Raw genomic sequence first — 14,857 nt, 5'->3', positions numbered from 1 at the left:
CGCATCGTTGATTGGCCTCGACCCAAAAACTCAAGAAAACCCGCGCCAACTCGATTGCCCCTCCATGTCCTTGGAGCAATCATCGTGTTGATAAGACACACCTAAGTACCTAGGTACCTTTCCTCCCTCTTTCGAACTGTCCTGTTTCCCGGATTTCTGCTCCAGCAGCGGGTCCAATGGCGGGGTCGAGGCTTTCCTACTGTGACCATTGGCCAAGCTGCGGCAAAAAGGGAGCTGCAAGGAGCTCTGCCCATCGACCTTTTGAGCTTGGAAACTCTAGAAAGCTCTTCCGAACAAAGTTTCCAGCTCCAAGCTCGAGCTCCTGCTTTCGGACTACGTAAGTCGCAGGTCATGGCACCCAGCTGAGATCTTCCAGCAATGAAAAAGGTGGGCATGGTTGGTGTTTCCAAACCTTTCTGATTGTCATTCTGATTGTCATTCTGATTGCCATTCCTCTTTCCCATCTCTACCTACCTGCGACCGCCTTCTCCTCGATCCGTGGCATATCTCTCCCATCCGATTCGCTCGCTATCTGCTGATGGGAACCATGCTGTGGCCTGTTCTCACATTCATCGGCCTTCTTCTGCGGCAAGGCTTGGCCTAGTGAGTCGCCCTCCCTCTACTCCCTCTTGCTGATCATGCGGCAACCTAACGCCTATCTGCAGCGACTCAGGATATTGGACACCATCAACAACTTCATATTGGACGCCGACAACCACTTCATATTGGTCGTACTACACACCCTCAACGACCTATGTAACGAGCTACACGCAAGCAAACGTCATCGTCACAGTAACCTCGATCTTGCCCTGTCCTGTGACCTCGACGGTCGTATATTGGGAATGCTGCGACCAATGTGAAAACAACTGTTACAATCCTCCGACAACATATCAACCGAGTACCTGGGTTGGAACGACAACGGTGACTTCTTATACAACCACTACTCCGGCAGCTCAGGCCGTACAGACGATCACGAGTAACGGACTGGTGATTGTCATGGTGGACTCGACGGCGGTATCTCAATCGGCGACCCCCAGTGTGGTCTACGAAGTTAGCAGCGAAGCAGGGCCGCTGCAAGAGGGCATCATGTCGAGCTTTGTGCCGATGGGTATACTACTGGCGGCCATTGCGACGATTATGATAATGTTATAATAATGGTCGTCGGAGGTCACCTATTGCTGGTGGCTCCATGATTATATTGGCGTACGAAGAACCCGCTGTAATGTCTTGTATATAGCTGGTGCGGCTCTATGACTTTGATGAAGCATATTTTGACGAGATACCAAGATACCTACCTAGGTAGGTATTAGTGAATAATGACCTACATAGCTTTGCTGATTTGTCTTTCGGCCGATTGGGTTCGCCCGCATATTTGCTTGGGATCAACTGGATCGATAATGACAAAGCTTTCAGCTTTCGTTGCTTGACGCGATAAGCTTAACGTCACCTGCTTCCCGATTGGTCGTTAACGCCAAACACCATGGGCCCCCGAGTCTCCTTCCCCATTTCTCATTTCCCATTACATACACCAGCTATCAGCCTATCTATCATTCTACGATTCTATCGGCGCGGTCCTAAATCGACCAATATACACCACAGGCGCGCGCTCCTTCTATGTCTTTGCAACCTCGCCGCCGGCCCTGACGATCTTTGTTCAATGCGCTCGGGGTTGGATCCACCGTATGATCAGCAAGCATCGACAACAACGCCCCAAGCCATGGAATTGAAATCTCGACATCGATAGCGTTTTTGACCCGTTTCAACCTTTCCCCTTTACTTTTCCCTTAACGTTTTACCTTTGCGATACTCGCGCCCCGCCACGCCTATCGACTCGGAGTCGTATATCCAATTCCTTGGCTCCAGACTCAAGGACAGACGTACCTAGTATTCACACCAACACACAGTGATATCCCATACAGCGAACACCATGTCCTCCCCACCGACCGGAGACGTCAGTCCGTCCAACAACAATCTCCGCCCGCCCTCAACGCGCCCAACACCCTCCAAAACCAAATCCTCGACCTCAACCTCGTCCTCGTCCCGCCGACAACGGAGCCGAAGACCCGCAAGCAGTAACGGCGGCGGCTTCTCTGCCCAATTCCGGCTCAACAGGCAGCGGAGCGAGACCGAGCGCTTGCTGGCGACGCAGCACGACGAGGAGGACTTTGCCGACAGCGACGGCCTGTACCCGCCGCACTGCACGTGGACGAGCCTCGAGCAGGACCGGTTGGGCGGACGGCCCCCCGCGGAGGCGGACCCGTTTGGGAACGCGCATTGCAATGTCTATGAGAATATTCATCGGTGAGTATCTTTCACTAGCAGTGATACTCCGGATCTGGATTTCGCTGGAAGGGATTCCGGATTCTTTATCTAGCTATCTATCTATGTGTCTGTGTTGGTGTCTATGTGTGTCTCTGTGGTGTATGGTTTTGGTGAGCGAGGAAAGGTTGCTGGGTCTGGGAGCATTAAGAGCATTCGAAGTGGTCAGGAAAATGAGGCTATTAATTGTGCATCTCGAAAAAGCAATGCTGACGTATGCCGTGGGATAGCATACGGCGAGATATCATGACGAGTATCGGTGAGTTTGGCCCGGTGGACCTCAAGGGCAATTACACGAACTCACACCTCTACCAGATGACCCCTATTCTCTCGACCAGCTCAAAGCTCCGCGGATGAACATTTCGGTCGTGCGGCCGTTGGTCGATTCTCTCTACGAGACAAACGACTTATCAATCGGTCTGGGCACCCTCAGGAACCCCCCCTTGAATTGGATCGCCACTGTGCCGTCGATACTAACGTCCACTCTTTCTCCAGTGTACTGCCTCCTGGTCAACCGCATGCAATTCATCCGCGAACAATCCTACGCCACACACCATCAAACGGTGAACCTCACGCGCGCACTCCTGTGCGAGCTGGTCGCGGAGAAGATCCTGCGTCGGTACAACGAACACAACCCCGGACCCAGGGGCCTGCTCAAATTGGCAAATATCTTAGTTGCAGGCTTTGAGCCGTTCCAGGGTGCTCCCGACGAGGTGACCAAGCAGAACCAGCACGCGATGCATTACTGGGCTGCTCAGCACAGGTCCAAGTCCGGCAAGGTGGAGAGGAAGTTGACCGCGCTGGAAGTCGCAATTGTCAGCGCCAGCAAGTCCTTCCTGGCGAGTAGCGCGTGTCAAAAGGTCGTCGACGCCATCTACCGCGGCAAGGTCGTGTATACGCCTAGCAGTTTTATCGACATCATACCCGACCACTGGAAGAAGAGGCCCATCTCGCTGTACGATCCGCGACGAGCGCCACTGCTAAATCAGTACAGATTGATCGTCCCGCGGACGAGGAACTTGATCGAGGTGTGTCAGTTTATCATCTTACTGGGCTTGTACGTCGGGGTCATGGCTGGGAGGGAGAACCGGATGAACACCACCTACGAGGTTCTCGAGCTGGTGTTTGACGTTTACGGCGCTGGTTGGGTAGGTACTTTTCCTGCGAGAACGGTCTCCAGCTGACGAGGAGATGCTGCCAGGTACTCGATCAATTCGCGTCTATACTCGAACATGGCTGGGGCGTGTATACCCAGAACTTGTGGTCGTTCCTCGATGTCATGTTCTCGACAATATTCCTCATCTACCTGGTCTTGCGAGTTTACGCTTTCTCGGTTACCGACGAGGAGCAGTCTACTATTATTTCCCGGACTGCCCTCGACATCCTCAGTTGCGGTGCTCCGGTTCTAATTCCTCGACTAGCATTCAACGTCATGTCGGAGAATATGCTATTCCTCTCTTTGAGAGCGATGATGACTGACTTTTTGACACTGACTGCTCTGGCGGTGTGGTGCTTTGCGGGTTTCCTCTTGAGTCTCAAGTGGTTGCACGCTGGCGCTCACCAGGCTGTGACAATTGGGGAATGGATGATCTGGATCTGGTTCGGTCTGGATGGCACCGGCATCGATCAATCTCCAGACTTCCATTGGCTCCTCGGACCTGTCTTGATGGTCTTGTTCGCTTTCCTGGGCAACACGCTATTCCTCACGGTCCTCGTCTCAATGTTGACGAACACGTTCAGCAACATCGTCGGCAACGCTGTTCAAGAGATTCAATTTCGACGAGCAGTGCTGACTTTCGAAGGGGTCAAGTCGGACGCAATATTTGCGTATATGCCACCATTTAACATCCTTGCATTGGTCGTCATGCTCCCTTTGAAGTGGATACTCTCAGACCGAATGTTCCACAAGATCAACGTCGCCGCTGTCAGGACTATCAACCTACCCACGTTGATGATTGTTGCATGGTACGAGAGGAGGACACTGTGGATGTCGGACAGGCGGAAAATCTCAAGCGGCAAGAAGATCGACTGGAAGCATCCTGGCGGACCCAAAGCCACGCCTGCGCAGTACTGGGCTCTCTCACGGTTTAGTGTACATGGAGATGTCCACGCAGTGTTCGACATCGACCCGCCACAGTCGGTACTGGACAAAATCGCTGAAGAAGATGACCTGAGTCATGACGACAGGATGGGGATTCTATCCAACAACAAATTGCAGGATCAATTCACGCACTTGTCGGAGGAAAGGAGAGCGAGCCAGACAGTTGATCCTCCGAAGCGCAGGCCATCTGTCAATCCGCATCCGCAGCCAACAACGAGCCAAAGAAGAGAGTCCCAAGCCGACCAGAAGCTGAAAAAACAGTTTCATGACACGAGTGATGAGGCAGGGGACGAAGAACAACAGCATCCACCCGGACACCGAAAGGTCAACAGACGTCAAAGAATGGATTCCCTGGTTGACTTGAGTGGAGATCACGATGGTCGACTGCTGGAGGCGACCGCCAGACTGCACAAGATAGAAGATGCGTTGGAGAGAATGGAGGCCATGATTGCTCAGTTACTGGGCGGAGATGCCAGCAGCGAAAATAGCGAGGGACGGGAAGAGCTCGAGACAGAGATCAGGGACAACTCGATCAAATGAAGAAGTCTTGCGTAGGACGTGTGTGAATTGTTTTTATAGCAAGCGAAGAGATACCAAGTTGTATTAATGTATTAATAGCAATTGATGATTGAGTCTGAAATGATGGTTTGCATGTGTGTAATTACGAGGTGCTGCGTGTGTTGTGTTGGACCAGCCAAGCAGCCTCGGCGGTGGTTGCCCGGTCGACTGGAGTTGTGCCCTGCGCGCCCACCGCCCACTGCCCACCTTTTCGCTGCGACCAACATCTGAACTTGATGAAACTTGCAACATACCTACTCCCATAAGCCTTTCGCTGAAGAAGAAACACGCAGACACTCGCGACAATGACCACCGCTATGCCCTCGTCGGCGTTCGCCACCAGCACATCTTCCTTCCGCGCGTCGCAATCGCAAATGGCGACGCCCATGTCGTACTCGGACAATCCTCTCACACAGCTGCCCGCCGTCGACTTCAACTTTGAGGATCTACGGAAGCGTATGGCCGACTTCACGATCAAGTTCGACGCGTTTATTGAACGAGGGAGGAAGAGGGTGTTGGAAGAGAGGAATGAATTCCGGGCGCGGCTTGGGGAGTTGAACGGTGAGAGCTGAAACCACCACGAGTCCGCAGAATCGCTGGAGAGAGAAAGAGAGACAACTGACGGATGGGGTTCTACAGAGGAGCAGCGGTCCGCAAGCACACAGATCGTAACGCTACAATCTACGCTATCGACACAGAGCCAAGTCCTTGCGCGTGAACAGGCGGAGAAGAATGAGATGCACGCGCAGATCTCGAAACTGGAATCGCACCAAGCAGCGCAATCTGCCCAACGAGACCGTCTCAGATCCGCAATCGCCCAGACGCAGCGACAGATCGACGCAAAGGTACAAGCGCAAAGAGAATATGCGGCGAAGATGGAGGGCCAGAGCCGACTTAATGGACCGGAACTGAGTTTCTGGGAGACGTATCTAGGCTGTCGAATCGAAGGCAGTGGGGATGAGAACAAGGTCAGGATTGTTTTCGTGTTTCCGCTCACGAAAGGCAGCGGCGGCAATGGCGGTGAGGAGAGGGAAGGCCTCTTTGAGTTGCTGGTGCCGGATACTGGGCATGGGAGATACGACGTGGTTTACACGAAGCCCAGGTTAGAGAGTGCGAAAGTCGCCAAAGTGGTGGACCGGCTCAATGCGACGAGGGAGATTGGCACTCTCCTCAAGGGGATGAGAGGATTATTTGGGGATGCACTGAAATAGCACCCTTGTGTTGTGTGGAGGGCTTACGATGGCGTTTATGAACATATACCCTGCTATCAAGTGAATTGTCTTTTGGCACCTCGACGGGTGGAAAGTAGATTGATGTTTTGGTTTCGGTGGAATGGTCAGCGAATGGCTCGGCCCGTCACCAGCATATGGCCGCCAAGCAACAATTGACACCTTTCGCGATCTAGACATGTAGCATCCCCATGTCCTATTCACAGGACTAAATCATGTCTTCCACAAACATGGCTTCGATGCCTCAAGGAGGTACGTATGCACATCGTAATCAGTGCAGCTGCGCGCCCATGCTTACCGTGGTAGACCAGAAATCCAAGAGGAAGAAAAAGTCCAAGAAGAAGGGCAACGCGCAAGCCGCCGCCACGACAGACACAGACGCCCCCACGACGCCCGCCGACGAATCCACCGAGACGCAAAATGGACCAGATGAGGAGGACGAGGCAGAAAATGACGAGCAAGACACGGAGCAGACAACTGTCACCCCGGCGCAGGAGGAGCCACCGGACGAACAAGGTCAGGGCACGGTAACTGTTGCAAACGGGGTCAAAGAACTGTCGATCGACGACGACGAGAGCAACGATGCAGCGGCCCGCTTTGACGCTCTTGTGAAGGACCGTGACGCCCTACGTCTCGAAGTGACCGAGCTGCGCAAGTCTCTGGAAGAACTGCAGGCCAAGCATGCCACGGACATCGAAGCGATGCAGACAGAGCTCGCAGAGACGCAGGCCGAGAAGGAAAACGCCGAAGAGCAATATCAGTCCTTGTTAGGCAAGGTGAATACAATACGATCGCAGTTGGGAGAGAGATTAAAAGCCGACGCAGTACGTTTGATTTCTTAGCCAGACAAAAGGGCCGGGCCCCGCGCGGCAGACTAACAAGTTATCCTACAGGAGGATCTAGCACAAGCACGGACGCGCATCGAGGAGCTTGAAGAACAAAGATCGGAGCTGCAAGAGCGGTACACCGCGCGCTCCGCAGAAGTCGAAGAGCTCACGGCCCAAAACGCCGAGCTCTCGCAGAAACAGGCCGAACAGTCCAAAGAATTATCCACCCTCCGCAACCGCCTGACGCTCTCGCAACAGAACTGGCTGAAAGAGAAAGAAGAACTCGTTGAGAGTGAAGCCTACATGCGCGACGAATTCGAAAACGCCAAACAGGCCATGCACGACTGGGAAGTTCTCGCCATGGAAGAACGCACCATGCGCAAGGACCTGGCAGATCGCAACGCCGACTTGGAGGAGCAACTCACTTCGCTCAAGGAAGCGTACGAGAAGGCAGTAAGCGAGCGGGACACCCACTCAGCCGCGGTCGACGGCCTGCAAAAGGCCCTGCAGGAGATCCAGACGGTGCGCAAGCAGGAGCTGAAAGAACTGGTCGAGACCTCTCAGAACGAACAAGAGGCACTGCGGAAACAGGTGTCAGATCTCCAGGCGATTTACGATTCGACCGTTGCGGAATTGGAACAGACCAAGAAAGAGCTCGAGCGCGCCCTTCCGTTCGAGAAGGAAGTCAAAGAGAAGAACCTCCTGATCGGCAAGCTGAGGCACGAGGCGGTGATTCTCAACGATCATCTCACCAAAGCGCTGAGATTTCTCAAGAAGGGCAAGCCCGAGGATAACGTCGACAGGTGAGTTATTTCTCTCTTCCTTTCTCGCAGAATGTCTTCTCCGATGCCATTTCCCTCGGCCACTTTGAGTTTGTGGATTTTACTCCATTCCTCGTTACTCCGCATCTCGAAGAAAACCCCCCGGTCGGCCTCATTGATCATGCGGTGTAAGAAACTATAAATTTAGCAACGCCACGACTCTAGAGTGACGATCATTCGCCACTCGACGAGGCTGAGGCCTTTTTTCTTCTCAAGGCCACCACTCTATGACAACCCTATCCCACCCCCTTTTTTGTTCCCTTTACGCGGTTGTTTGCATGCGACCAATCCACTTGCATTATCATTTCCGCTTTCTTTTTGGTCCTTTTGACTAACGCGCCATTAATTCTTGGGGGTGGTGTTTCCAGGCAAATCGTGACGAACCACTTCCTGCACTTTTTGGCATTGGACCGCTCGGACCCCAAGAAATTCCAGATCCTCCAGCTCATCGCCGCGCTGTTGGGCTGGACCGACGAGCAGCGCGAACAGGCCGGTCTGGCCAGGCCCGGCGGCAACACCGCGACGACCACGGGTACCACCTCGAGCTTCAACTCCCTGCGCGGGTTGGGTTCTCTGGGTGTTGCTGCTGCGCCTGGATCTCCCCTAATGCACAGGACGCCGAGCACACCGGCCCTGCTCAATCACCCGGACTATTTTGGTGGGAGTGGGAGTGGCGGACCAGAAAGCGCGACGAGTCCGCACTCGAGAGAGACGTTGGCGGAGCTGTGGCAGCATTTTCTGGAGCAGGAGGCTGCGGCGGGCAGTGGAGCGGTCAAGACTTCAAAGTCGAGGCAGGGGAGTCAGAGTCAGAGCCATCCAAACACGACTACAGGTACGGGTCCAGGTCCAGGTCCAGGTGCAGGATCATCTGCGCCGCCGAGATAAAGAGAAATAAACCTGTACCTCACGGGATGGAACAGAAAGAAAAGAAAAGAAAGAGACAGACAGACAACAAGAAGTTATGACAGTAACTTGAAAAGAATCCCAACATGAAGACTGCCACCCCAAAAAGATATGAGCGCAGAAAGCACCTTGTATACCTATGTAATGCTTGTGACGTGCCAAAATAAAATAATAACCACCTGCATGCAAAGGAACCCAGCCGCTATGATGAAATCTCCAGTGTCGTTTGCTTGGGATACCTACCTACGTTTGTTACCCCCTGGTCACTCATTCTGCATAACACATCCATGCATTCTGAAAATGTCCCCGCTGCTGTCATAACTCCCGAGGCGCACCTGCAATCAAGTCCTCCAAGCGCCGAAAGAAACTCGTGAAATGAAATACAAACAACCACCCACACGCGCGCGGCCGAAAATGAAGGAGTCAACTTTCAAAGTGACGAGGAAATTGAAGTATAATATCCAAAAAAAAGGCCCTCACCTGGGGGAAAGGAAAATGCTATGCCGTCCTCGTTGTCGTTGGTGATCTGTTTCGTTTCGTTCGGTCGAATGACAATCTTAAATCTTTCTGTCAACACATGCCTTGGAACGCTGTAAAGTTGCACGCATACCGCAAAGAGGTCTGCTATGCCGTGCCGAGTCATCAAGACAGCGTCGTGACTGAGGAGGGAGGGAGCTGGTAGCCGAATCTCCTGATCAAATTGGGTACATCGTGCTGCAATCAAAATATTAGTCCAAAACACAGTAAAGGAAGAATCTGTCGACTTACCGAGTCATCCCAGTTCATGCTTCGAGCATCGATCTGTTTGATCATGCTCACGTTCAGCGTCGCCGGGTCCTCCAGTTCCCATCTCATGCTCAACACCCGGCGGTCTTGGTCAAACTCGAGGTCTATATGCCGCAACTCAACTGTTGAAGAAGGAGCACCACACTCCTGTGCAATCTCTAGCATCTTTTCGGCAACCTGCGCCGCATGCTCTGTGTTCCACGGCCCCTCCGTCACATTCAACAGCCTCAGCAATTTGATCGCCCTTGTTCTGGTCTCTACTCTCGGCGCCGCCGTTGCTGCCAAGAACACAGGCGGTATGAATCCCAGGTTCGGCGGTTTCTTCCTGCGTGATTCCACCGTAGCTAGGGGATCATACTTGAGGACATCCTCAACTTCAATGACTGTAAAGTGGAATCGACAATGACTCGGATCCTCCTGCTGCTCGTCCCCGCTCGTCTTGTCGTATTGAGTTCGTGCCTTGAGTTGGTCTAGCAGGATGTTTGCCGCGACGTTGTGCACAACGAGCATGCGTCGGATGTATACGGGTCCCGTGGCCGTGAGGTTCTGGAACAGGTTCATCCATTTGTAGAGGCGAGCGTCGAGCGCTTCCACCTGTTCGATGAGGTCGGGACTTGGACTGAGCAGTGCCGGTGCCTGATTTTTGAGTGCGAGAATCTTCTTGATGCAGTCTTCCAAATACTCCCCTGCGTCCTCCAAGCTGTTGAACGCCGGGTAGTCCATGTTCATGATTCTCACGTCGCGTGTTGTCAGGGAAAGTGCACTCATCTGACTCGCCAGTTCCTCGACCCGACATTTCGAGGCGAATTTCACACCGTCCCGAATTGTGGGTTCAATGTATTTGGTTATGAAGTCTTTGGCAGGGTCGTTTGCGCGACGTTTGCTTTTCCACTCCCCTAAGATCTTGATCGCGGCTTGCATATGGTCAACGGCCACTTGACCACCGCCATTGAAATTCTCGAGCGCCCAGAAAACGATACATGCTGCGAGCACAACATCAATGGACGGTTTGTCCGCCACCAGGGCGCTAACGGCACCATTGTAGTGCAACACAAAGTTATGGTTTGCTCGTTGTGATTCCGGGCCGACTGTGGTGAGGTATCGGTGTAGCGAGGCAAGTGCAATGAGAGAGTGTTTGATAGAAGGTTGATGCCATGTGGCTTGAGGCAGGAGCACCGTCCATAGATACGGCTGCGAGTATACTGAGATCAGCTCAGAGGTCTTTTCGAGGAAGAATTGGAAGGATTGGGATTCTTCCTGCGTGCCGAATCTGGGGACAAGGGCGTGTCCTTGAGGATGAGGATGAGGGGGCGGGTTGGAATGCGGTTGAGTGTTCTCGAGGGTTGTTGGCTCCTGTCCAGATGAAGGGCCTGGGCTTGTCGCTGGTGACACGGTTGAGGTTGAAGCCGTCGATGAAGCTGCGGGATCAAACAGCCTGATTTTGGGTGCGGCGTATCCACTACATTTGAGGTTCGATTTGATACATCTGGCTCATATCAGTGATAGAACAGTCGGTACAGTCGGCCAGCACCAACCTCTGGCACGATGGCTTGCCCTCGTCGCACTTGATTCTTCTTCGCCTTTGACTATTTATCAGTGACGAGGATTACAATCGAGAGTGATATCTGGAGACATACTTGCAGGTCAGACATCCATTAAACGTCTTTGGAGCCCATTTCTTTATTCGTGTTTTATCGCCCGGGATCGCACGAGAAGGAGGCGGAGGTTCATTGGGGCTGGCCACATTCGAGGTATTGCTCATAACAGTTGCGGATATGTCTTCGAGCATTTGATGATTGAGTTGATCTCCAAACAGAGTCAATGCTGCCTTCGAATCGGTTGAGGCGGGCGTGGGCAAAGCAGTGGCTAGCCCATAGAACTGTGATAGTGAGTATGCAATTCTTTCCAGAAAGCAAGTTGGAACCGATAGGAAAGATCCGGTGCTCAACAATATAAGTGCCGTGCCCCAGTCGTAGTTGGCTGGACAGGAAATAAGATAGTCTCCCGGACATTGGGGTCGGCAAGGGACAAATTACCCTTCCACCCATGTGCTCGGTATTATAAAGGTAAGGCGCAGGGCGGGAAAATCAGGGGAACAGGAGACAGCAGCGGCTTCTGCAAGTTTAAAGGCCAAGAACAACCTGCAGCCTGATGCTTTTCTCCTTTGATTTGTTTCTATTTCTCTTCCGAGGTATCGTGCTTGAATGGACTTACCAGTGCGCGGCTATGCTGGGGCCTTGTATTCCTAACAGATTGTCTTGAGCAGATCGTTTGTTGATATGGTACCACCACAGTACCATGTGGAGACAGTGGTGCTGGAGCTGAATGCAATTGAGTGGGACCTAATACCAGCGAAGGTCGGCGAGGTCCTGTCATTGATCGTCTCTCGTTTGTCGCAGTTTGTAAAGTACAAGTGAGGGAACTGGAACGATCCATTTCTTTCATGGGAGAAAGTCACGGTCGTGGCTCAGCAGAGCAGACATCTTGTAGTTTTGTCCACGTCCGGGCTGTGCCTTTCTACCTCAACGGGGCGAGAACCGACGGGAACCATTGGGGCGTACTGTACAGAGGGCCGTAAGGGAATCCGACTCCGGGGTCAAGATCAGAACGTGGAAGAGTGCCACGACCGGTGCTGAACATGATTGGGACTTCGTCGTAAGGTAGCGCTCCTCGTGGGCAGCTGCTGACACAGCCGGGTATTCTCCCATGTATACTTCAACCCTCACCTTCCCGGTCTGATAGGGTGTGGTCGGCTCATAACCAGGAGGACGTTCCAGTAGGAGACGCAGGCCATCGGGTGGAGAAGAATGTGTAAGTCCACTTTGGTTAGGGCCATAGGGCTTAACGCGGCCGTCCAAACTCAGGGGATGGACCCATGCACGCCATGCTATCCACCCACCGCTGCTTTATGAGTCTTCTGGTCGAGTTCGAGATCCCTGATGAGGCGCGGTCTCGCGAATGATACCACGATGAGTGAATAAAGTGAAAAGGAACCGATGATTCCGGACTCTGATGTAGGACTAAGAAATATGATATTCCCTCAGCCAATCGTGATCGTTGCCAAAGGTAGTATTCCTTTCTCACGCAGCACGGCGAGGACGTTCTGGAAGCCGATCATTGTGACAATGACAATATGACTCTACAATATCACCGCGCCGGGGATAAGAAGCGGAACCTTCTTTTCAGCTGCTCGGCCTAAGGCAAGACAAATCCAGGAGCGATCTGCATTGCCTACATAATCTGCCACCGCATCTGTTGCCTGTTGCCTGGGCGAGGTTCTCGAAGATGCTCTCGGTCCAGGCGGACGTAAGCGAAAGAAAGAGGGTGTTATCAGGGAGTATTAGAGGTTGGAAATAATCCATCTGAGGCCTGAGCTTACCGTTGTTGATGTCAATGCGGGATGCGCAATGCCAACCGTGAGCCAAGGAGCAACTCCGGCAGGAGACACAGCGAATGCGTGTGCCTGAGCATAAGGCTGTGGTTCATCGCAAACAGTGCCGTCTTTGGGCGCCAGGGTACGCGTTCAGTGGCGGGTATGTGAGGCTTCTTGGCTTGACAGATCTGCCAAAGAGCGGTATGCGTGAATTTAGAACATGGATTAAAAGGATACGAGGGGATCGTCGAGCGCCGACGCAAAAATACAATCATGGTGATGTGCAGGGCGCGAGTCGGCATCGCCATCCCGTCCGATGTTGATCGTTTGCAATTCGACCAAAGCCAATCGAACACTGCCGCGACTCGAGTATCCAATTGTGGTTGAAAGCGAGCCGAGATCAATTATGTGCCAGAAAACTCATGGATACATTTGCATCTGAGGCATCGACGACTGGTGGAAGTCGGAGTCGGACTCGCTGCAGGATATTCAGCCCTATGCAGGAGGTACCTAGTACGTCCCAATGGATCCCTTGGGCCTCAGGCTCGCGAAAATGTCTTCCTCCAGAAACAGGCAACCATGCATCAAATGCAAGCAGTGCTAAAAGGGAAACAGTTGCATCAAATGGCAGTTGAGGAAGCTGCAGGAGCTCTGTACGCAATTCCACCGGTCCGGAACTACTTTAGGTGGCGAAGTATACCGTGGTCGTAGGGGGGAATGCAATGGCTGATAGGTGGATTGTCGAAGGGGCCAGGGGACGTGGGAAAGGGGCGGCTGTCGGGCAGACTTGTGCGTGTCGTAGTAGCAAGTGCGAAAGAAGTGAAAGCCTAATCAAACGAGAGGTTCTAGAACTCTGACAAGACCGTACCGAGCAGAGAGCATGAGACCAAGAGGGAGAGGTGTGCGAGGTGAGGGTGAAGGTGAGGGTGCGAGGTGCCAGTGAGCGGAGAGAACGGAGGAAAGAATTACCTAGGTAGACTGCGGACGAGAGACTATCGTGACTGTGGAAGGCCTGAGGCTGATTTGTGCATTTGACACCCAAACGTCTGACGCGCAGGTGACGCCAATGCCCACTGCCCACTGCCCACTGCCCACTGCCCACCCATAAACCCACACACCCACGCACCCACCAAGCACCCACCACGCACCCACGCAACCCAATGCAGTACCGACCGCGACTGACCGTCCTTTTGAATACCTTCACTGCCATCCCTTCACCATCGTAACCTAAACTCTTGCGGTCAAGCCATCGTCTAGCCATCGTCATGCCATCGAGCGATCCATGTCAATCCGATCAAATCCGTCCTTCTGCTGTTGCCCTGCGTCAAGTCCTCCTCGCTTCACCCGCGTCTCCCACTTTTTCGCCTCTTGTTCCCCCTTTCGAACCTCCTCCTCCACTGAGCCCAAATGGCATTGGCCGCCTCGGAACTTGGCGCCTCTTGTATGAACATCAGTTCAGTCGCTGACCGACTCCAGTACAACCTCTCCATGATCATCGAAGCCGGACGTTGACAGTGTGACTCTAGGCACCTGCTGCAACGAATCCCTATTCTAGAACACTCAAACCGGTTACAGGTTTGAAACAGCCAGTCCGCTGCCGTGTAATGATCCTTCTGCCTGGACCTTTAACAGCCGTTGTCAGCCATGTCCCTGTCTCCGGTCGCTCGTTCCATCTTCTGTTTGCCAGCTATCCCTCTGTCCTCTATGGCTCTTAGCCGCAAGTATCAGCCATGACTTGCTTCATCCCTCTTCATCTTCTCTTGTGATCGATAGATTCCTTTTCCTGATTTGTCATGGATCTGCAGGGTCACACGATGGGAAAAGCCCGGTCTATTTGGCTTTGAAATATACACGATCATTCCTTTACTCAGCATGATTGACTTGAAAACCGGTGAAGCCGAGCCAGAACGACATGGCCTGCTCATGTTTCTCGAATTCCA

The 14,857-nt window shown here is 53.0% G+C and overlaps 5 protein-coding genes across 5 annotated transcripts; 4 read left to right on the top strand and 1 right to left on the bottom strand.

Moving 5' to 3' along the window:
• Positions 1-547: 547 nt before the first annotated feature.
• Z520_03638 (uncharacterized protein) lies at positions 548-1,152 on the top strand (the record flags this gene model as incomplete). Its single annotated transcript, XM_016774148.1, has 2 exons — positions 548-603; positions 666-1,152. The coding sequence occupies 2 exons, from the start codon at positions 548-550 to the stop codon at positions 1,150-1,152; spliced, it is 543 nt and encodes a 180-aa protein (XP_016635094.1).
• A 775-nt stretch (positions 1,153-1,927) lies between these two features.
• On the top strand, positions 1,928-4,960 carry Z520_03637 (uncharacterized protein; the record flags this gene model as incomplete). The annotated part of the gene is made up of 5 exons (XM_016774147.1): positions 1,928-2,301; positions 2,550-2,578; positions 2,635-2,736; positions 2,815-3,467; positions 3,521-4,960. 5 exons carry the CDS (start codon positions 1,928-1,930, stop codon positions 4,958-4,960), a joined length of 2,598 nt encoding a protein of 865 aa, XP_016635093.1.
• Positions 4,961-5,283: 323 nt separating this feature from the next.
• Z520_03636 (uncharacterized protein) lies at positions 5,284-6,189 on the top strand (the record flags this gene model as incomplete). The annotated part of the gene is made up of 2 exons (XM_016774146.1): positions 5,284-5,539; positions 5,618-6,189. The coding sequence occupies 2 exons, from the start codon at positions 5,284-5,286 to the stop codon at positions 6,187-6,189; spliced, it is 828 nt and encodes a 275-aa protein (XP_016635092.1).
• A 248-nt stretch (positions 6,190-6,437) lies between these two features.
• Z520_03635 (uncharacterized protein) lies at positions 6,438-8,740 on the top strand (the record flags this gene model as incomplete). Its single annotated transcript, XM_016774145.1, has 4 exons — positions 6,438-6,459; positions 6,514-7,031; positions 7,101-7,837; positions 8,224-8,740. 4 exons carry the CDS (start codon positions 6,438-6,440, stop codon positions 8,738-8,740), a joined length of 1,794 nt encoding a protein of 597 aa, XP_016635091.1.
• A 660-nt stretch (positions 8,741-9,400) lies between these two features.
• Z520_03634 (uncharacterized protein) lies at positions 9,401-11,333 on the bottom strand (the record flags this gene model as incomplete). The annotated part of the gene is made up of 4 exons (XM_016774144.1): positions 9,401-9,472; positions 9,527-11,030; positions 11,080-11,124; positions 11,182-11,333. The coding sequence occupies 4 exons, from the start codon at positions 11,331-11,333 to the stop codon at positions 9,401-9,403; spliced, it is 1,773 nt and encodes a 590-aa protein (XP_016635090.1).
• Positions 11,334-14,857: the final 3,524 nt, after the last annotated feature.

Source organism: Fonsecaea multimorphosa, assembly GCF_000836435.1.
Source record: "Fonsecaea multimorphosa CBS 102226 unplaced genomic scaffold supercont1.5, whole genome shotgun sequence".
In the NCBI taxonomy this organism is placed as follows: Eukaryota; Fungi; Ascomycota; class Eurotiomycetes; order Chaetothyriales; family Herpotrichiellaceae; genus Fonsecaea; species Fonsecaea multimorphosa.
The sequence above is the reverse complement of the archived record's forward strand: the minus strand, read 5'-3'. Positions and strand labels throughout refer to the sequence as shown.